The sequence below is a fragment of the Malus sylvestris genome, chromosome 16 (genome assembly GCF_916048215.2).
Source record: "Malus sylvestris chromosome 16, drMalSylv7.2, whole genome shotgun sequence".
In the NCBI taxonomy this organism is placed as follows: Eukaryota; Viridiplantae; Streptophyta; class Magnoliopsida; order Rosales; family Rosaceae; genus Malus; species Malus sylvestris.
This window is the reverse complement of record NC_062275.1, coordinates 5,391,435-5,414,666: the sequence shown is the minus strand read 5'-3', so window position 1 is coordinate 5,414,666 and position 23,232 is coordinate 5,391,435. Positions and strand designations below refer to the sequence as shown.

The 23,232-nt window shown below is 35.9% G+C and overlaps 2 protein-coding genes and 1 long non-coding RNA gene across 3 annotated transcripts; all 3 read right to left on the bottom strand.

Moving 5' to 3' along the window:
* Window positions 1-791: 791 nt before the first annotated feature.
* On the bottom strand, window positions 792-12,193 carry LOC126606689 (phospholipid-transporting ATPase 3-like). The gene is made up of 27 exons (XM_050274072.1): window positions 11,628-12,193; window positions 10,756-10,821; window positions 10,362-10,423; window positions 9,866-9,947; window positions 9,536-9,646; window positions 8,383-8,460; window positions 8,141-8,237; window positions 7,830-7,936; window positions 7,421-7,486; window positions 6,882-7,003; window positions 6,655-6,754; window positions 6,474-6,551; window positions 6,257-6,373; window positions 5,459-5,608; window positions 5,225-5,329; window positions 4,756-4,898; window positions 4,337-4,438; window positions 4,161-4,224; window positions 3,857-4,069; window positions 3,461-3,626; window positions 3,236-3,315; window positions 2,892-3,131; window positions 2,373-2,594; window positions 2,121-2,288; window positions 1,623-1,973; window positions 1,436-1,542; window positions 792-1,332 (listed from the first exon to the last, which is right to left on the bottom strand). Exons 1-27 carry the CDS (start codon window positions 11,805-11,807, stop codon window positions 1,035-1,037), a joined length of 3,675 nt encoding a protein of 1,224 aa, XP_050130029.1. The 5' UTR covers window positions 11,808-12,193; the 3' UTR covers window positions 792-1,034.
* Window positions 12,194-13,916: 1,723 nt separating this feature from the next.
* On the bottom strand, window positions 13,917-19,425 carry LOC126606717 (uncharacterized). The gene is made up of 2 exons (XR_007617341.1): window positions 19,354-19,425; window positions 13,917-14,095 (listed from the first exon to the last, which is right to left on the bottom strand). It is a non-coding gene; the product is annotated as an uncharacterized LOC126606717 (long non-coding RNA).
* LOC126606705 (transcription factor BHLH089-like) lies at window positions 14,247-17,162 on the bottom strand. The gene is made up of 6 exons (XM_050274094.1): window positions 16,441-17,162; window positions 15,995-16,195; window positions 15,651-15,716; window positions 15,408-15,476; window positions 15,235-15,306; window positions 14,247-14,643 (listed from the first exon to the last, which is right to left on the bottom strand). The coding sequence occupies exons 1-6, from the start codon at window positions 16,765-16,767 to the stop codon at window positions 14,515-14,517; spliced, it is 864 nt and encodes a 287-aa protein (XP_050130051.1). The 5' UTR covers window positions 16,768-17,162; the 3' UTR covers window positions 14,247-14,514.
* Window positions 19,426-23,232: the final 3,807 nt, after the last annotated feature.

Sequence of the window (23,232 nt, the reverse complement as noted above, 5' to 3'; positions counted from 1 at the left end):
GTTATTTGAAAATTTTATTAAACGGGCACCATCACTATGCTTTGAAAAAATAAAAACACTTTTTTTAGAAGCATGGTAGAACACATTTTTTTTGTTTTACCAAACACATTTGATGTTCCATATTTGTTAATAAATTGCTTTCTTTATAAAAGCACCACAATCCCAAACCAGACTTGAAAAGACGCTTTGATTGATAAATCCCTTTGATCTGCTCTTTTTCCTGATTGAAATTTCACATTTTTAAGTCAAACGACGGCATTGTTGAGCCAATGTGATGCATCATGTTGATAAGTTTACATTATGTTTGGATGAGAAAAATAAACTTGAAATTTGGATAAAGGTTAGAATTTGTAAATTGAAATGCACCAATTCTCTTGTTTGGATTCATAAACATAGAAATTTAGAATTTCCACGTGGAAAAAAACTTGGAATTTGGAACCTCCAATTCCCAAGTTTAAATTCCATGTAAATAGGTATCATTTCCCAATTTCTATAATTGAGAACTTAAAAATAACAAATTCCATTTTCAATTCTATTGTTCTTTTAGGCTAACCAAACAAAAAAATTCACAAATTCTAAAAAATAAAATTCCGTCAATTTAATTTTTGTCATTTTAAAATTTCTTGGTAATTTTAAATTTCTTCGTCCAAATATAATGTTAGGGTTCATAAGCGAAAACCCAAGAACTTGATGCAGCGGATGCTGAAGATTATGAGGCGAAAAATGATTCGAGAAAACTATAGGATAAAAATACAAACTCGATTGAGAAAACAGTGATCGAGAACGAAAAATGGTTGAAATTTGGTTTCTCTTACACTGGAAAAGAAATGTTCTTCTCTAAGTTGAATTACATCATGTAAATGTACAACCGTGACAAGCCTGGACATACCACTACAGTTCCTCAACACATAAAACGGATACTGGATATATCAAAAGAGCTAGAACTACGGATGATATGGCACAACTAATTACAAATTTTCCTACACGCCTCGACGTCGAAACGATCATTTATACAAAAATCTTCTTGATCCAGTTTATTTCTTTTTCGGTGTCCTTTTCATGCTGGCTCTCCGAGCGACATCCCATGCTTTTTGAGGGGCATGGACTCCCAGCTGGGAAGCGAAAAATGATTCGTATCCAGGCGAGTCAAAAGCAAATCCAGTGTGTTTTGATCCCTCCCTGGGGAGTTGAGCTACGGCAAAGCTCCTTGCCTCAGCTGGCGTGAGCTGGTTTCCGATTTCCAGTAAATCTTCCCTGCTTCTACCTTCCGGCTCATGCCTGTGAACTTCCTGAATTATTTGATAATCGAATGGGAAGAACCATCTCTGGATCCTGTATCCAAAAAGCATCGATTAATTAATCAAATAACAAAGGGAAAACCACCCCTCCCCCTATTGAAAAGCTGCAGATTGCAACAGAGATCTCATTTTCTTACCCTTGGTAAACGAAGTCGCCAAAAAGTGCAAAAACTGGGACTAGCAGAAGTGTAAAGTAGAAATAGAAGGTACTCATCAGGACGTATATGACGTAATAAAGATTTTTCTGCAGTACAAATGCATCAGTTAATATCTCAAATCAAAATCTCAACGAACAAACCAAATACGAAGATAAAAAAGACCCACCTTCTGGTCTATGATACAATATATGAAGATAAATATAAACCACGCTGCAATGCTTCCTCCAACACTAATATAATGCCACCTTGTGATTGAATTGCACATCATAATCAAACGAAAGTTGACCGTCACTACAACACAAGTAAAGGCCATTGTGCTGACATCCCAAAGTCCAAACATCTTTCCGGATGAATTTTGAGCACGATCACTCGAGGAAGTGACAAAATAATAGAAGATTAAAGATTGGTAAACAGAGAAGAAGCCCCATACGGCCACAACCCTCCATTTGAAAAATGCATTTCTTATTCCCTCCTTGTATAGTTCAGGGTACTTCTTGGAGAGGGCTGCACTGACATCCTGATGATAAAGAACAGAAGTTGACCAAAAAAAAAAGTTTATACGCCGCATCCACAAAAAAAGCAATGGCCCAAACAATAATTTCTCCCAGGCGCAATTTAAAAAAAAAAAAAAAGGTATTATTGAGTGTATGGACAGATATAATACCTTGTCAAAAAGCCCGACGATGATTACAGGCAAGGCTGTGAATATGACATTATACAATGACTGAAACCAATCATCGTAGAATCTTTGACCAGAAAATCCAGTTTGAAAGGTGAACCAAAATTGAGTCAACGTGAACGTAAGATTCTTGTAAAAGAAGTATGTAATAACCTGAAAAATGCAATAAGATTTGTCAGCTCGAGACCACCCAACAAATGTTATGTTAAAGTTTTGAAAGTTACAAGAAATCCATACCTTGCATAATCTAATATACGACCACCGTCCATGCACAAGCAGTAAATCAGTAAGAAAACGGAACTGGGCAATAGCAAAATCACTAGCCATCACTGCTTGCATTCCTTCTTGCCCACTTATTCCAACGCCAACATGAGCAGCTTGGATCATGCTCACATCATTGGCACCATCACCAATGCTCAGTGTAATCTTCTTTGCACCTTTTTTTACCATACTTGTCACCTGAAGACAGTGGCAATGTTTTTAGTAAACTGCATAAATATTATATATATTAGCGACAAAATTTTAAGAACTAAAACTCGTTTCCTTATGCTTCTCTAGTGCAGATATTTTAGCGTTACATCCTTAATTAAACCATGTTAAACAGAAAATTTTACATAAGAAACACTTATGTTTTGTCACACATGATTCATAAAATGGAAATTCATAAAGGTCCTATATAATTCAATCCCATTTGCATCATAGGCTTACTACTCAAACACATAATCTTAAGAGTCAAAATTCCATTGGAAAACTCACCTGTGCTTTCTGTAAAGGGGAAACTCGACAGCAAACAACTGAGTTACAATTCAAGCTCAAGTTCAGCAGCGTCACTCGTAGAATGGGGTCTAAGGCATACATCAAGCACTTCCCATCTATTACAAGCGCTAGTTTTGGGTGAGACACACTGTAAAGATAGTGCTGCGCTTCCTCAAGGCACCTTTTCAGTTGTTTTTTTACTTCTTCTCTAATGACACGTGCAATTTCCACTTGGTCTCCCTAACACCATAATCAGAAAGTATATGTAAGTGGAAAATATCGTGGTTGATGGTGATTTCTAATGTATGTAAAGGCTATATGTGAGCTAATAACTTTTTGCTTACCCTGTCCTCAACTTCCCTAATCAAATCAGTTTCTGAACTGATAATGAACTGTTTCATTTCATTGTTGATCAAATTGCATGCTGCAGCAAATTTAAGGAAAAAAAAAAAGAAAAAAAGATAATGATATCAGAGAGAGAGAGAGAGAGAGAGACCGAAAGAGTGATGGTGAGTGAACAAAGGTGAAGGGAATAAAGAAGCCCCAGCTCTCACAAGATACCAACTCACCATAAGCTATATTTATTGCAGTTTCCATCTTGTCCCCCGTTAGCACCCAAATCTTAATACCAGCTCTTGATAGAGTCTCTATGCAATTTGGAACTCCTTCTTGAAGCTTGTCTTCAATGGCAGTGCATCCAATCAAAATGAGATCTTTCTCTATGAGTTCTGCCACCTTCATTGATTTCAAAATTATTTTCAATGATTGATATCAACATCAATAAATAATGAGAGAGAGAAGAGGGGGGAGGGGTGTTGGTTGTTAAAACAAAATCGAAATGGCTGCATAGAAGAATAAAACAGAAAACGACTCAAAGAAATAAAGGTAATGAAGTTATAACAGTTCATACCAAATCTCGAAAGTGACACCTCTATACTAACAAAACCAGATTCAACAGAACATACCTCATCCAACTTCTTTTCACGATCCCTTAGAGAGGATTTAGCCTGAATAAATTTCTCATTCCAGCTTTCATATGTATCAGGACTTAAATCTCTATAGGCCAGGCAAAGAGTACGTAATCCAGCAGATCCAAAAAATTCCAAGTGTTCCCTAGATACTTTTTTCAAATCACCTTGTCCATCTGCCAATCTCTCGTAGATTACATTATCAGCACCCTGTCAATAACAGGTTCCTGACATAATGTTAATTTATTTGCCAACTGCTCAGCAGTTTTCATCAAATATAAAAGCCTCAATACGGTATTACCTTGCAGTACAAAACAAGCCTGCCATCCGTGTAACGGCATACAACAGACTGACGCTTCCTCGTACTAGTTAATCAATAGAAATTGCAATAAATGTTAAGTTAATCAACCATGAAATTATACAAGTACGTTGCCCAAAAAATAAAAGTGAACAAATGTGTTCAAGGACATAACCCACCTATTAAATTCAAGTACATTGAGAATCTCGTAAGACACATCTTGGACTTTACCGAGTTTCTCAGTGTGAGATTCACGCACATAAATTGTTGTCGGTGTACGTCTGAGAAAAAGGAAGATATCAACTTTAAATTAAGCTAGACTAACTGATAACAGCTCTCTCAAAGCACTTCTAGCAGAACCAGAAAAAGAATGGAGAGCAACATTTTATTAGCACAAATAAATAGACACCATTCAAACATTTGAAATATAGATAGGATGGAAACAAATTCATGGATCAAATAAAAAAAGGTTGGTGTTATAGGATGTGAAACTGAACCTCCCTTCACACATCTGTCACTATGTGGCTTAAAAGTTGAAATATAGATAAGTATGACAATAGCAATCCCAGTCAATAGGACAGAACTGAGAAGTGTATACCTGTAAAAGAAGAAGCCGAAGTTCTTTGCAGCAATTACCAAAGCAGACTCATCAGGGGATGCAGCTTGATATATGATTTTTTCCGGGGACTCATCACCCTCAGGAAGCACCGTGTGACATATAGCAAGGCATCTGAAGAATTCCTACCAATAGAACAAAATCTATCAATATAAGTATTATAATATGCCTTCCTGGTACGTTAGACAATCAGAGAAACTAATTCAGCCGTTGCAAGAACAATCCTGTGTGGAATTCCCTCTAAGAAAATAAACTCCAATAAACCCTACAGACCCGTAAAACAAGATGCAAAGAGAAAAACTACAACAGAGTGCAAACAGCCATCATAATAATCCCCTAAAACAAAAGAAGAAAAAGAACTTCCCACATTTAGCATGCTGCATGTAGCTCCACACCTCAGTAACGATGATGAAAATATTTCAATATACTTCTAACAAATAAAAAAATCTACCTTACAAAGATCAGGATTAGGCTCATTCCTCCAACCTCCTCGCATAAGCTTAGGATCATCAAAGTTAAATCCCTTCTCATGGGCTGCATTGCCTGAATTGTACCCCTTTAAGGAACAGTGAAATCATAACTTCATTAAGAGGGAAATTTTCTATCTCATATATAAAATAATTATATCATACATATATAATGTATATATATATGTGTATACAGAGAGAGAGAGAGAGAGAAATACCTCATCAAGTTTTATACCATTCCGCTCTGCTATTCCCCTTTCAATTTCAGTGATACCAGTTCCATAGACCTCCCCTCCAATTGAACACTTAAAGAACTCCATCAAGTTTCTTGTTAGAGTTCCAGTTTTATCAGAAAAGATGTATTCCACCTGACCAAAGGATAGACTGTCACAATTAATAAAAGCATTATAAAAGCAAATTGATAAAAGATTTCAATAAAAACATTCCTCAGTTATAATAAAACAGTGCAAATTTTTCTAATTGCGCAGAGAAAGTAATAAATAGCATAGTTAGAAAATTCGAGTCTTGTACACCACCTGTTTAAAAAAAAAACTTCCGTTTTCTGTACACGTATTAATGATTCATTAAATTGTACGTTTTTTTAAACTCCAGCATACAATACACGTACTTTTCATGTTTAAAACACATTATTTTCACACATTATTTGTTAATATACATATAAAATTCAAGCATTCTACCCGTATTTTAACATATTGAATAAATAAAGGAAGACCCAAACCAACAAGGCTCCCCGATAAAAATGTATAAAATTTTTAAATAAATATTAGTTAAAAGTATCAACCGAATTTTTTACAGTATTATTTTAAAAGTTGCCGACTAATGCAGTAAGTATTTTTCACGTTACTAACTGTGATATTTTTCATGTTACTAACTGTGATAAATAGTAATAACATTACAAAGTAAACAAAAATAGTAACAAATAATTGTTTTCCCCAGAATAAATTAGAGAGAAAAAAACCTTGTGCTATTAGAATGCCAGTTGGGATTTAACTTACCTGTCCAAGTTCCTCATTCAAATTTGAAGTCCTAGCCAAAGCAGGGGTATTGCTTTCGACATGGTACATACGCAAGTCATTATTGATATATTGGGTAGACTGGATAAATTTGATCATCTGCAATCCATAAAATATTTTAGTAGAATTTTCTACCCATCAAAAATAGCATTATACATTTAAGTTGTAGGCAGATGCATCATCTAGCGAAGAAACTTGCCTCAATGGAAACATAAAGAGAAATAGGGATTATTGTTGAGTACAAAGTAATGAGGGTAAACATCGTCAGAAGGATAACCTATAAGACCGATAAACAATATAAGCAAAAAGGTATAGTACAACATGAATTACTCAAAGAAATCCACTCTACAACAATTATTCTGCTGAAGCTAGAATGTTACCAGAAAACGGTTATTAGGGTCAAATGAGCTGTATGACGAGCCGGCATTCTTTTTCCCCCGGAGACCTAAGTAGTAGTACTTGTCGTTGATGAATACACCACTATAGAATTTCATAAACCAAAAACATCATCATGATGTGGAAAAAAAATCATGTAAAGAATTTGAGTGGCAATATAAATTTCAAAGGAAAATACACAATCAAATTACAGGAAAGCATATTCTCAAACCTGCCAATAGCTCCAATCAAACACAACATAAAGAGAAAAGCAAAAAGTGCGAGTATCAGTTTGTCAAGTTTCCTCTCCAGTGTACTTCTTTTCGAAGGAACATTCATGGCATTCATCATAACCTGCAATTTAACCAAAATAGAAGATTACTAATAATTCATAAGTATGGACAGAATATACAAAATGAAGGAGGAGGGGGAGGGAAAAGGGTGGGTACCAATAGGATAAGATGGAAATGCAAGTAGCTTCTTATAACACACATGAAACATATTATAAAATTAAGGACTTGATACCCTTCGGAATCAAAGAGAAACAACTAAGAGGAATGGGACATGTAAAAAAAGCATGTGTAAGACGATAGCACAGTACTTTTTTCTGACAGGGAATCCGAGTCACAAACATCTACTGAAGTAAGAACACTGACAGACAGAAGGAAACTGATCCAAGAATTCACGTTTACTACACTCTACATATGTAAACATAAAGGGTGGGAGTTAAAAGTAGAGGCATTTAATTTACTCCACTTCTTGATAACATACCTTGGTTTCATGACCTGTAAATATAACAGTCGCAACAATGTATTCAGTATTCCTGAGACTGCAACCCTGTAAAAATATAGCAAAGTCGCAATTCCAATGAGTTTTCCAGGTCAATTTCACAGGTATATAGGAGAGCCGAAATCAAATCAAACAAACAATACAAGACCATTAGGGATCAATAATACAAAGATTAACATGGTTCACAACTCTATAATTAGTAATTGACAAAAAAAAATTCATGCACACCAACTAGTTCCACAGAAAATTGATATGCAAGATTGTTAAATGTAGACCATTTTTATCAGCTACAAGTAACTGTACAGCAAAAATGAGTGCAAATCCATGAGAAGCTATTAAAATCACGTTCTAAAATAAATTCCAATACTGAGAAACAAAAACAATATCATACTCGCAGCAAAAGTTGGTTTGGAGATAGAGGTAACGTCTGCTTGTCAATAATGAGATTTCCAGTGAAGGTGTACAATGAATTATTAGGTTGTTCACACTGCACTTCTCCTGCAATTAGGCATTAAAGTTCATCAGTAAGGCATTCATCAGAATCATCACAACTGCAACAAATGACTTGTCAATTTAGCAATCAAATTTCACACCCATCGCATTTAACAAGATTACTTAAATCATTGTTTGAAGAACACTCAAGTATATGAATGTACAATTATAAAGACATGCTGAATGGCAGGTTAACAGGAAATACTAAACCTTTGAATTCAGATGCTTTCTCAGGAGACGAGTAATCCCAAGTCTTTTCTAATGCTTTTCGGATCTTCAAATTAGTTTCCCCGTCCAAATTTGCAGTCTGTTACAAAAAAAAATAAATAAATAAATAAAATAACAAAAACAAATTTCACTTATTATTTATTTTGAAAAAGGGTGAGTCCATCCATGTTAAACATGGCACGACTGAATATTTAAAAATTAAAAGAGATGAAAGAATCAAAGACCTCAATGTAGCAGACACCATCGGGGTTTGTACCAGCAAGAAAAAGCAGATCTGCAGGGAAATATCCATTCTGCTTGATCTGAAACCAATACAAAAACATCAGGTTCTAGGTAGTGCCAAATAAAATTCCTTTTTGAATGGAAACAACATGCAAATATATAAACAGAACAATTCAAAATTTTAAATGAAAAACAGCAAACATCCAGGACAATATGCATCAAATATCTTCTGCTTGCAAGAAAGAAAAAAAAAAATCATCATAACCATATAAAGCGTTACTCAATTCCATGTTTCTAAAACTTTGGACAGCAAGGAAAGAGCAAGAGTGGGAGAGATGAAAAGTTACAACTAATGGGAATTTCCAACCTTCTCAGCCATCACAAGACCAAGTTTATTTAAAAACATCATCACATTGAACAGTTACAATTAAAGAGCACTTCCAACCAATTCAACTATCACATGGTCATGTTTGCACTTTGCACACATCATCAACAGGACAAAACCTCTCTGATAGCAACAATCTCTATTCTGCTATAGTGCCAATTCAACTATCGCATGGTCATGTATGCACACATAATCAACATGCCAACTAGACCACGCATCAGCTGAACTGCAGCACTGAGTAGTTTCTGTCCCCCGCCAACCTTGTTCCCACAAAGAAAAATCAATTCCCACATAATTGGGTTGTCAATAGTGCCAATCATTATGGAGACTTGTTTATCCATAGAAAAATATCAAAATATAATATGACAGAGCAAAACCTCCCAATACAGAGTTTTTAATAAAGGATGCTCGGATACGATAATTCACAAGCCTACAAAGTTCTAATGTGCAATAAACAATGATGGGAATGGAAGGGTAAATGAATAATACGATAAACTGGAGAAAAACAATCAGCAGAAAATGAATAGATGCACCATAAGGTGAAAATGAGATGGTGCTCAAATGCTTATATAATAAATGGGAATCTTTTTTTCTGCCCCAGGGTTGGGTGGGTAAGGTTTTACAACATGCAACAACTATCATCATCCACAGAAGTTACAACTGATATCCATGTTACAGGATAACACAATAACCTTATAGAAGTGCATATATCATATTATGGCACATCAAATGCATTTCCAAAAGGAAACTTAAGTAAGAAGTACACTCACCCTGACAATATCTCCAACCTGCAACTTTTTCCAGGGAATACTTTCCCATTTTTTATCTTGCAAGACATCAACAGAAGCATTATTTATGGTCATATCATTCTGGAAGCGCTTCTGTTTAACATAAATTCAAAATAAAAAGATACATAGTTAAACATTCGTCCTCAGTTTCATACTTAACTGCATAAAAATGATAGATAAAACTTCAAACCACAGCTATCACAGAGAGAGAGAGAGAGAGAGAGAGAGAGAGAGAGTTGATATTGGAAATACAGAAAAACAAAAAAGGTAAAAATCAAGGCTGCAGGATATAATAAGCAGACTGGTACTCACCCAATCCTCAAATGCTTCCTTAACAAGAGAAACAAAAAGCACCAAACTCAGAGGGACCACATTGGTTACAGGATGCACAGGACTGCAATATTACACATACTTGGAAACGTTATGCTTAGAATTTAACAACTATTATAAATTATTACAGTGAATCAGTTGTAGTCAGTACCCTTCAGATTCAGTGATGCCAAAGCAAATTTGTAAGCAATATTTCCAAAGTGCACGTAAGTGTGCTAATAACAAATAAAAGAACCCAAACTGAAGAAAATAGGGTGCAAACATCTCTCTTTTATGTTCGGAAACTAAAAACAAACTTCCACTTAATAATGTGCATAACTGAATGCAAAAACATAAACAAATAAAACTGGCATCTCTTATACTCAGGTGCATTTTCCCCTTCATAAAGGTTCTACCCAACACATATACAGGTTTTCATGTTAAGACTTTGTAATATAACATTACAAGATAAGTAACAAACCAAATAAAGTTAAAATACCTGATTGGCGTTGTTGATAGAATTGAGATTGTAAGAAAGTACAGGTTAGCTACCCGCCTGAACTGTCAGTGTAAACAAAGAATTTCTCAGGACCATAAAAAAATAAAATCATAGGTGTTGGCAACTCTAGTCAATTTGTTTTATTCATTGAAATTGCCCTTAATTTTAAGATTTCCAACTTTATCCACCAAGGGAATGCATCTCCTATAAACTTTTCTTATCCATCCAGTCTAGTTGTCAATGCTCCAAAACAACCATAATAAGATTTAGTACACAAGCTCTGGTTCTAACTTCTTATTTGGTTGGGTCAGAAATTGCCGCACCGAATCATATTATAACTTTACATTCTAATATAACCATATTCATCTACGTAGTTCAAAGGCCCGTGAATTACCTGTTCAAAGAGTCCTTTTGGCAAAAAAGTAAAGAAGTTGTACTTTGTAGTTGATATAGAATTCCCCTGGAACAATTGAACGCATAATAGTTAAAACCGTATACAAACAAAACGGTGTAAGATTTAAAGTAGTGGATAACAGAACATAGATTATATATCCTATAGGTTTATAGTCAAACAACCTGTTGATGGTACAAGGTGGAGCTAAAACAAAATCCTGAAAATATCCACTGTGCTAGAAAATTATTCTAGATTCTGTTAGGCCAAATCCTAATCTACTGTTCTGTGATCCAGATAAAAAGTGGGCAGCTAACAGCCTAACACTCTAAAAGAACACTAGTGAAGCCTCAATCAACGACAATGAGCGGAAAACTACCCACATTGATACTTCTATACAGGCGGATAATCTTTCTTGCCTATCTCTATTCCTTTTTGTTGGTAGCAAAATCCAAAAAATAATTAAATAAATTAGAAAAACACAAACACTTAAAGCAGCTTAAATTTACTTCCACAACTGCATTGCGCTTTGCATGAACATTGATCATTCCTTAGAACCATGGGGAAGCTTCATTTAGCATAAACAGCATTTTTAGCATTGAATTTTTTTTTTTTCCGTTACAGAAACCCTAATCTCTTCAATACCACACTATCCACCAAAAACCAACAATAATTAACCGCAACTAATTCAACAGAAAAAAAAATTATAACGAAAGCAGTGAAGGTCCAATTTCCCTGGACGTTAACTGAGGAAAATCAACAATCCAACATTTCAATTTCGATTATATTCTCTCCCTAATTTTCTCGGAACCCAAAAAGAAAATACAGTAAACGGAGAATACGAGGACAATAGGTAGAAAAATCGAGTCACCTACCGGGAATCTGACTGGAATGTTAGCCTCGCGATCGTTGCAGAAAATAGTGCGGTGACCCGGCGCCTGTGGCTGGACTCTCCCGAGCCGAACCGTCCGAGTCGTCGACGTCCACTCGGGCTGCGAACTCGAATTGCGACCACCCAGCCTCGCTCCTCTCGAGGACCGATTCCATCCACTCATCTTCGGCCCGATCCAAACTCAAACGACGAGTCGTCTCCAAAGAATAATCTCCGATCGGACCCTCAATCGTCTACTCCCCTATTTCTCGCCGGTAAACGGTGGTTCAAAACGCTTCGTCGAACGGTGCCGGAGGAAGTGCGTCCGTATTCAACGCCCCCTCAAACCTGCTTCCATTTTTCTTCCTTTTTTTTTCCTTTGAATTTTCTTTTTCGCGTAAGACCATGAACGAGGTAATTTCTCAGCGCGAGTAGTCTGTGCGCGTATGGCGAGATCTGGCGGCTTTCTAGATGTGGTGACTGGTGAGGAACCGAGGAGAAGGACTGTGACTGGACGCGCGGGTGGGAGCGTGGTGTTTGGAGGGTCGATATCTTAAGCGCAAAGCAGGACCTGGTTCTCCTAAATTTCTATGCGGCGTCGTTTGGTTCGCCGTTGGTATATGTAACGGTTAGTTCAGACTCCGAAGAAGACGCGGGTCGTGGAGGTCCTGGGGCGGTTGACGGACTTTTCTAACTACCCCTTTACGTTAGATTTTATGAGGCACATTTAATTTAATACCATTTTTTATAAGATGATTTAGGAATCGTTTAGATATGCTTTTAAAATGATTGGAAACACTTTTAAAGAAAATATTTTTGGATTCCAAAAGCATTTTAAGTGCTTTCTATAAGAAGCATCAGTTATTTGCTTCTCCCAGTAAGCACTTTAAGTGATTTTCCAGGATTTACTAACATTTTTACTAAGTATTATTTTCAAAAATATTTTCATCAAAAACGCTTTCAATCATTTTAAAAGCACATACAAACGAGATCTTAATAGCATTTTTAAACCTTTTTATTTTTGTATTTACAAGCCTCTTGCCACCAAGAAAAACTTGTGTGAGACTCGGCCTGCTATTAGATTTTACTGAATGGCACTACAGTTCAGTCAAAACTCATCATCTAATAAATTTAAAATAGAATACTATTTTATCATTTTTTTTTATTTTAAATTTTTCATAATCACCTATTGTGGCAAATTTTTTTATTTTTTTTATTTTTTATAAATATATATATATTTTTTTAAAAGAATAATGCTAGAGAGATCAAATTTTTAAATGAACTTACAAACCAAATGAGATGTCACCAATAAGAAACAAGCATGTTAATCGACACTTAATTAATAATTCAATCATCTATATACACATCATTTGGTTTAAAAAATCTGACCTTACTAACATTACTCCTTTAAAAATAATGAACTTATATGCAACCCGCAGTCCCACTACGTAATATGGGTCTATAACATTTAGTAAAATTTCCATCATATTCATGTGATTTAACTAAAAATGTCAAGTAAAATATTACCTTTGCCTGTGACTATTTTGGTCTACAATTTGTTGCAAAAGCCTTATCTTAAATCTCATGAAACCTCAATTAAATAAGAGCATTAATTTTTACAGTCGAAGTTACAAGTTTTGAATTCTATTTGCCCTATTACTTGTATGAAAAACGCTTATGAACAATAAAATTGAATTTCTCATTTATTTGTTACGAGGCCAACTTCTTTGTGCAACTTTCGTTTGTTAGGCTTTGGGCCTAACAATTGTCTCCCTTTTCTTTGTCAGTAGGCCCAACTTGTAAATCGATGTAAGAAAACAGATATGCTCTCCCACGTCAATGCCTTTTCCCTGTACTCACTACTCAGTGGGTATTTACATCAAATTAAGACTTGGTTTGTTACTTAAGTGATTCTGAAAAAAAGCTGGTATCAAAAAAAGCTGGGAGCTGTTTTTGTGTTTGGTAAACATTCAGCTTCAGCTTTTTTTCATAGTTTTTGGTGAAAAAAAAAACCAAAAACAAGAAGCTGCAAAACCCAACTTTGAAAAACCGACTTTTTTTCACATTTGTTTTACATAAAAGTTTACCAAACACTATAATACTACTTTTTTTTTTCAAAAGCACTTTTACAAAAAAATTTACCAAACACTCTGTTGCTTTATTTCACAGCTGTTTATTCTCACAACACAGCAAAAGTAGGTTTTCTTCAAAGCACAGCAATACCAAACCAGCCCTAAAAGGATGGTAGCTGAAGTTCTAAGCTGAAAAACATTATATCCCAGCGAGAAAAATAGGCTTCCAGAAAGCAGAGGCTTAACTAATTTTATTTAATTAATCTTGTTTCAGCTTAGAAGCGGTAGATCTCGGGTTCGAGACTTTGGAGCAGCCTCTCCATAAATGGGGGTAAGGTTAGCCGACATTCACCTCTCCCAGACCCTGCGTAAAGCGGGAGCCTTGTGCACTGGGTACGACCTTAATCTTGTTTCAGCTTAATAACAAATCATCAATGTTATATCAACGTTTACACAAGACGTGACGAGAGCATCGAAAATATAGAACAAGCAGCATTCTTTACAAGAACATTACTAATTGTCCCGGGGGGTTTTGTTTCGGTATTTATACGGAGAAGAATATGTAGCCTGCTATAGAGGCGTGATGATATACGAAGTTAAAAGTTCGGTTTTTCAACACAGAAACAGATGGAGATGTTTAGTTACATTACTAACTTAAGCAGCAGCATCGTTGACGGAAATAATCACAGCTCCATGCCTGATGTAGGATGTGAGAGTGTCTTCGTTGATTTAATAACGCGGTATACTTTTTTAAACAGCTACTGAAGGAGGAAGCGTTCCCTTTGCCTTTATTCCAAATCTGAAGACGAGTTTTCTAGGCTATGTTGTTCTATTGAAACCACCACCAACCTGCATATGCAACCACTCGGGTGAATTGCCGCGGCTATATTCCCTGGGAGGCTGTGTACTGAAAGCCATTGCAGCATTATCGAATGTTTGTTGACCGAACTGAAATGATAAAATTGATCTGTTATGAGAATGGCAGTCCGTAAAATAGAGGAATGAATCAACTCCCACCAACACATCCGTATTTTTCAGCTTTTGTTTCTTAACCCAACATAAGATTCACATTCACCAATAACTTGGACTTTTAACTCATGAATTCCTATTGTGATCGATATGGTAGCTTCATCTAGGAGAAATGCGTGCGTGAATGTGAACAGAGTTCTGATGAAAGAGAACGAAACTGTGGTCCAAAATGTTGACAGAAACTTTCAAAACACAGAAATCTGGTTTTCCATCATTAAAATGGACAACGATGGATAACAACATAGACTGGCAACTTCACATCAAGTAAAGAAGTAATCAAGGAACTTTGGTTGTCATACTGCTTCGGTTTTACTTTACCGACTTTCAAATAAGACTACTGACATGTACATGTTTAGACTGATGAATTTGATGTGTGCAATAATCCATGGCATATGGAAAAAAGTTGGAAAAAGAAAACAAGAAGGTACTACGATGAAGCACTCAGAGAGAAAGAAGCGAGGTGAAAGCGATTTTAAACTCTTAACAACTGCACATAACCTATAGACTTACATCTTTAGAAGGAAACGCCTCAATTCCAGGGTTCATTCTTGTATTAACTGCTTCAAGCTTCATCGACAGGAACTGCAACATCCCGAACATGGACAGTGCTCGAGCCTAAGTTGCATGTTGAAAAATTCATAGTAAAAATGAAGAACGACTGCAAATTATAAACATATTCATACCTCAACCTGCCGCTGTAGCGATTGGATGTAATTAATTATCTCATCAAGCACAAGTGCTTTTCCAATAACCTGAATCGGATAACTTACCATATCAGCAGTTTTCTACATGTTAATCCAAGGCGGAAACCAACTCGGTAAAAATAAAAACCGAAAAAAATTCCAGTAGCGCTATTTCGAACACATTGAGATGCAATTGGTTGTTGACTAGTAGATGAATTTATTAAGAGGATGGCCATACCCTACCTTGTTACAACCAGGGACCAGATCTTGGAGGATTTTCATCCTCTCGCTTATCTTCTCTCTTCTAGCCTGTCAACCATATATTCCAAATTTTCAATCAGTGTCCATCATTTAATAGCTCAAGAAGATTGATCGAAAATTCAACCAAAATCGACGATGGTGTTATGTGAACAAAAGAGAATGTTATGGATCATAAGTGCTTTATTCATGTCCCGTTTCTCAAATTTTAGCCCTTACTATAAAGTAGCTGACATTAACAACCTAGAGCTCAATTTCAGGTCTCGTAAATTAGAGTAGTTCATAATATCGCTCGAAAATATTGGACTTGGACAAATGAAGTAAATTACTCTTTCTGCAAGACTGTGGCTATCAGTAGCTTGACCCCTTCTAGCTCGGACATGTATGTAGTCCTGCTTAGGCGGATCAGGCGGCTGAGCGTTTTGCTCCGCCGGCTTGCCTGAGCTGGTTTCCGCTTCGGCTTTCGACTCGCGAGCACTCTCATCTCTGCAGCGAGCTGATGTTTTAAGCCGTTTCCCATCACAATCACTCTGCCAAGACAAAATTTGGAACAAAAATATGCAGATTTAGAAATTGTTCAATTAAAGAAGAGGACTAATTCCAATTACACATGTGTAGATATAGAAATTTCAAATACAACCATTAGAAATTTCAAAGAAAATCACTAAACACAAAGTAAACAGAAATAGTTTGCTATAATTAGCAAAAAGCTAATCAGAGTTTTAAGTAAATAAACAATTGAATTATATATTGAATGAAGAAACAATAGAAATACCGCGCCAATATTGCCACTGCTTTTTGGAGACTCGTCGTCGGCCTCGCGCCTTTTCCTCGCGGCACCGCCATGCCCTCCGCCGCCTCGGTGATCCAAGCTCATCGGATTCGGATCACTACCGGCCAAGACGTCCCGAATCGCACCCGAGACGTCCCCAAACTGCGCGAAACTCTGCGAGAAGTTCGGCCTCCGCAGCCCCAAAGCTCCTCCGGAGTCTCCGGCCCTCGCGCCGCTTCCGTTCATCGGGAGCGGCCAGATCTCAGAGAGAAACGACGTCGCATTGGCGTTGGAGAACGAGCACTCGTTTACGAGCGTCGGCGGATCCATTTTCACACTCCGATCCGGTTCAAGTTCGGGTTTGGATTCGGATTAACGTTCGCATTCGCCGGATTCAAATAGTTCTTTCAAATAAATCTCAAAGTCGATAGATGTAGAGAGAGAGAGAGTGTGTGTTTGGTGCTGTGCTTGATCTCCTTGGACAGTGGAGGTTGGTGCGCACAATGCCTACTGCGTACTGGAGAGTTTTACTATTTCTTTTGTCTTCCGCTGCGCCTTCTCCTCCTCACAATTTCACGACACGCAAGGCACTTGTTTTTTTCATCGACAGCGACCTCGGGAGCTGCGAAGCGAACTCACTTGCAGTGAGAGCTTTTCTCGGAGCCTCCAGCGTTTCTCTGTCCCTTTCCTTTCATGCCCTCCTTCCCCCTCCCTTCTCTCTCACTCTTCTTTTTGTAAACCTTCTCCTCGCTTCTCCACCGTCCGATCAAAGTACGATCCCTGTCAATCACATTGACGGTGGGGAGACACTTTGGAGCATTAGTCATACGATCACGTGAGATAAGAATTTTCAAGATACGAATATATTGTTTGAAACGGAATATTACTATGGCGGTGTACCCAAAGTTTTCCCACCATGTGTGGCGTTATTCACGTATTAAAATATAAATGGATTACAAGATTATATGTCACTAGCCTATGTTTACTTATTAGCATGACTATATCAGAGGTGAGCCATTGCAATAAAAAACTACAAGTACCGATGTAAACGCTCTCAACTGCTTGAGTAACAACACTTTTACAACCTATGTATGTTATTACTAAAGAAGATACGTGTTATAACATGAATTAATCGTTAGTACCCATTGATGAAGAAAAAGTTGCATTGAAAAAACTTCTTACTACGGAGAATATTCAAATTTTTTTAAGACCAATTTACATGTCCTTACGATCAAATAATGCAACAACATGTGGAAAAAAAAAACATATACAAAATATTATATTATTGGACCGAAAAACTGTGACAGTCAAATTTAATCCCTAACAAGATCAGTATATCTTGGGTTATGAAAGATGGGGTGAAGCTGAAGTGTTCGCTGGCTAGCGCCGAGTTCAAGTTCAATGTACTCTCTTGTTTGAGGTTTCGGGTGACGATATGTTGATTATTAAGTGCATGGATTAGGGTTGTTTAATGCTTGAATAACGTAGCTTATGATCTCCTAAAAGGTGGGTTAGTGGGTTTTCTGTAGTTTAATCATTGTTCTGATTATGATGTGTGTTAAAGGTCTAATTAATATTAAAGATTCGACAAATCTGTAGTTTTAGATTAGGGGATAATTGGGACCATTTTTGGAAGATTGGACAACATGGAGGCCCCCCTTAACTGGCCTATCATGATCGTTGTTTCCCAAAAAGGAAACGTTGCGGTTCCCTTTTTTTGAAATTAGATGTTTATTTTTTCAACTCATCTAACTCAATCTTTAACCAAATATTTACATTAGGAGTATCCAAATATCATTAGTGGATGTATGTTTTTAGGGTTTTTTTTTAAAGGAAAACTACGAAAAATTCAAAAAAACTTCTCTTTTAATGAAAAGCTCTTTTTAAAAATATAGTGAACAATACCAATGAAAGGTATAAATGTGGTTTTTCGTTAAAAGTGAACAGTACCGAAAGTGTTTTTGTTAAAACTCCCTTTTTTTAATGATAGAGTTGGTCAAATTTGAACATAAGAATTTCCTCTAAATATCGTAAAGATTGTGTGTCACTATATCAAACGTTCATTTATGAATTTATGTCATATATTTTAACCAAATGATATCCCATATTTTTCCAATTATATACTATAAAACACTCATTATTAATTACGACGATTTAAAAACTTTTACAATCGCATTTGACAAAAAGAATTAAAAACGTTTTGATTAAAATTTATTGTAAAATGACTTACGAGCAAATAAAAAATATATTAAATTATCTTTTTTTTTTTTTACAAACAGTCGCATTAGTGAGTTTAATTGTTGGTTGTCAAGCGGAAGAAATTTGTGGAAATCAAACTTGCACTAAGATGCATAAACATCATTACTTTTCGTCACTGCAATAAAGGATCTAGTCTGCAACCTTAAATGATCAGTTAAGTTGAAAGAAAGTAGGGAGCCTTCCATTCCAATTTATCTCAATCGGTTTGGAATTCTATTCCAAACCAACTTTGACAGAGAATCATTACCCCTCTGGAGGAAAAGAATCAGTGACAGCAATTTTGGCACTCACCAAAAAAAGCTTCCAATTTGGCATACTCCACGTGCAAATATATGTACATAGATATATATAGGGCTGGTTTGGTATTGCTGTGCTTTGAAAAAAAGCTACTGTGAGAATAAGCGTATGTGCTGTGAGAATAAGCGGCTGTGAAATAAATCAGCAGAGTGTTTGGTAAACTTTTTTGTAAAAGTGCTTTTGGAAAAAAAAAAGCAGTCTGATAGTGGGTCTTTTCATTAAAGGAGCACTGTAGCTCCGTGTGCTTTGAAAAAAAAAAGCCAGTTTTCCAAAGCTGCAAATAGCAGCTTCAGCTTTTTCCTTTGATTTCAGCTTATTCTCACAGCAGCTTCCAAAATAAGCCATTTTTTTTCAGTTTACCAAACGCCTAAAACCCTCACAGCTTTTTTTCATGGGTGCTTTTTTTTTAATCACCTCACTCCCAAACCACCCCATAGAGGTGTGCATGCAATATTGGGCAGATGCTTTTCGGGTAAAATAAGATTCCCATTACATGCGCATTTCTACTTAGTAAGTGTGCTTGTCTGTTGCTCGAGTATATGATATAACCTAGGACCACTTCTCAGCAGTACTTTCCTTTCCCTGACTAAAATGTATTTCTCACGTGTTGGAAAAAAAATATCAACAATATCCATTGTATATATGCATGAGAGCATGACTAAGGTAAATCATACATGCGCATGTTGATCTTGATCGTTGATGTATGCAGAACTTGTAATGTATTGACTGTTATGATCACCATTCGAATGAATGGACGACAATCAGGATCAATTTCTTGCACGCAGTGACGGATGTGTGTTGGGACAAGGTGGTTCTAGGATTACCTGGAGTTCGAGAAATACATTTGAAAGTCTTTTGAAGACCCTTCAAATGTTTGGTACATGTCTTTTTTGTGCCCACCAAGTGTTTGACGAAATGCCTCTCGCATAGCGCTTCGACAACACTTGACAAGTTCTCTCAATAGCACTCATCATATTGCTTCTGCATGGGTCAATATCTTTTAACATGTGCGCAACTTGGTTAAGCTGACGATAACTAGCATACCAAGTGTTCAACGAAATGCTAGTGAATAAATTGAATCTTTTTGAAGATTTCGCGTTCTGTTTCTATCTAAAAAACTTAAACTTGTAACATTGGGACCTCCCAAAGTTTGAATTTTGGATTTGCCACTACTTGCATGCATGCATAGAGTATTTTTTTATCCCTAAATAAATGTGAGAATTTGAAATAAAATTAGAGGCTTCGAAAAGGCTCGTGTACTCATGAGTACCCCTAAAGAGCAATCATAAGGTCGGTCTTGCATGTGCACAAGTTGATAATGACGATTTTTGCATTTGTAGCTCACAATGCATCCACAATTAAAATCATCGCATAACCCGATGAAATGTAACATAAATAAATGCGTGAATTTGAAATCAGTTATTGAATATCGTACTCGTACTTATCTTTAACAACTCTTTGATATAACAAATTGAAGTGGTAAGGTCGTGTCATTGGCCTGAACTAGTTTGATATACATACAATACGCATTTGTCAAAACTCATAAGATAGTAATTGATGGATATGACGAACGCTTCGAGTATAAGTCTTGCCAAACCCTTTGCCTCTTTCTACTATCAATTGTGGTTAGGCACACGCAGTTGCCGGAAAGGATATGCTGCCCTTGCTCCAAATAACTACCACACCTTAAATCGAGAAATTCAACTCGTGCAGTTAATCTATTTTATCACGTGCGTTGATTGCGACACTGGTCCTTTTTGCCGTCTGTGTTCAATCCGATGCGATGGATATGGCTACCAGCTACCAGCACAGCAAAGGGAAATAAGTTTGGTAGCCTTGCCTTTTCAAGGATTAACAACACCATGTCCTCTTCATCCATCGATATTGATATTTTGATGCGCTAAGTTAATATTTATAACTTTGTGTTTAGATTCGTTATGAATGTAATGTTGAGATTAATTGATCGGAAATATTTTACTCTCATCATATTCCATTTTATGTTACTCTTCATATCGATGTCTCTTGATAGACTATTTTCATGTTGTATTGCATGACATCGTAAATTTTTTTACTTTTAGAATTCAGTGGTATATCGCTTCTTCTTTAAAACCAAAGTTTACTGTTACATGGAGGAATTAGTTCAATTAGGCATACCATGTGGGAGAATAGTAAAGATGGCTACGAAATCACCATGCGATTTTGTGCCAGATGCTTGTACGATGAAATTTCTGTCGACCATTTTCTCTTTTGGGTGGATGTAGCAGATTTATACAGTAAGTAGACATATGGGTGGCACCATATGTGCGATACTATTCTCAAATAGTGAGCAAAATGAGTCATATTGGGGTAAGAGTGCGTTTGGTCGAAACTTCATTTGAATTATTTAACGAACTAATACTCAATCTCTGCTTTGTCAGTGAAATTCTAAATTTAAATTTCGTAAACAATAATTGTAAACGAAAAAAAAATTTGAGGCTATTGATAAGATCCGCAACTATTATCAATTTCTGCATAACTAGATGATCATTTAAAGTTACCAATTAACAACTCGTATATGATCGTTTAGATCAACAAAAAATTGGACCACTAACAAAAAAAAAGGGCTAAATGTTAAAGATACTTAAATGGGACCTAACTGGGCGTGGATGATAAAGGAAAGGGATCCTCTCCAGATCTCTTCCTCCTAATTCATTAAGTTCGGGGATCCTGACCATCAAAAAATGATCAAACGACTACAAATAAGGACTCACTTTAAATGTTATAATAACTTTAGACGTTTGATCAAATTTTAATAATTTGAATCCCAGACTTAGTAGATTAGAAAGAAATGGTCTGGAGATGATCCCTTTATGATGATAAAGTATTTGATAATTGTAGATGTTAGAACAATTTTATGGAATTAATTTGCACCTATAGATTGTCAATTTTCAATCCAATTTCCTCAATTATGGTTAATGATGGATATTTCAATGTTGAGAAAAAAGTTGTTGTATGGGAATTTAATCACTAGCGGGTTTTCTTAATTGGTGAGTGATCATAAATTATGGAAAAAAGGAAAAATTGATGAGATTTGACAAGTTGCATGCATAAAGCGTGTGTTTTTTACGTCTTACAATTTTAAGGTATGTCTGGAATTTGATTTTGTAAGGCATTTTTACAACAAATTTGTTTATGTTTGGGATTGTTTTTGTAAGATGATATCTTTTGATGTATGTTTTTTCCGTAGATGATAATCATGAGATAGTGTTGTTAGATGAAACACATGAGGGAGTAAATATGAAATTTAATCTTTGGTGAAAAATGTTAACATCTAAAGATATTCGCTTAAATAGATTAAAGACAAAGCATATAAAAGAAAAATCCAATGAGATTGGAAATCTAACTAAGACAAGTGTGAGGATAAGAGATCAGAAAGTGCTAAAGAATTGTGGCACATATAAAGTGCAAGTTCAGTGCAATCTTAACACGTCCTTGCATCATATCGATAATCGATTCTTTCGGGGTTATCGGAAAATTTTCTTTTGACGTTAAGAAAAAGGAGGAAAAAAACAGCTCGCGCTTAGCTGCACCACATTAATAATTTGGACTTTTAGCTAGCTGGGGCATATATCAGCATATCACAGTTGCAGTGTACGTCTGGAATGAAAGTACATAAACTGGGTCCTGATTTCGACCATATTTTTCAGCCCAACGAAATGACATGTGGCCCAGGAGACACCTGGCTAATCATAATAATTCGAAGATTAGATATGGGGATTGGGATCCAAAACATCCAATCCAATTGGTAATGCTTTATATCCAGAGAATTTTAACGAAAAACTACGTTTTTATCTTTTCTTGATACTATTCAGTATTCACTATACCTTTATTTGTCATTTTTCATTAAAACTAAAGTTTTTTTGGACTTTTTGTTAATTTTCTTTTTTATCTACAAATTAAAAAAAAACATGCACATCTTTTTTTATTTTTGTTTTTTTGTCAAACAATAGATTTTGTTAGAATGTTTGATTAGTCACTAACAGAATTTAAACACATACCGTCATGTAAGAGTTCAACACATTTTTACTACTGTGATAAAAAGCAACTTGATTTTCTAGATTCTTTTGAATTATTATTTTTGTGTTTGAAATGAAAGCTGTAAATCCTGATTATTTGGAAGATAAAAGCAAATGGTGCCAGACAGCCCAAGTGGAGAGTGGACAAGAAGATGGGGAACATATGTGATAAGTTTTTGAATTC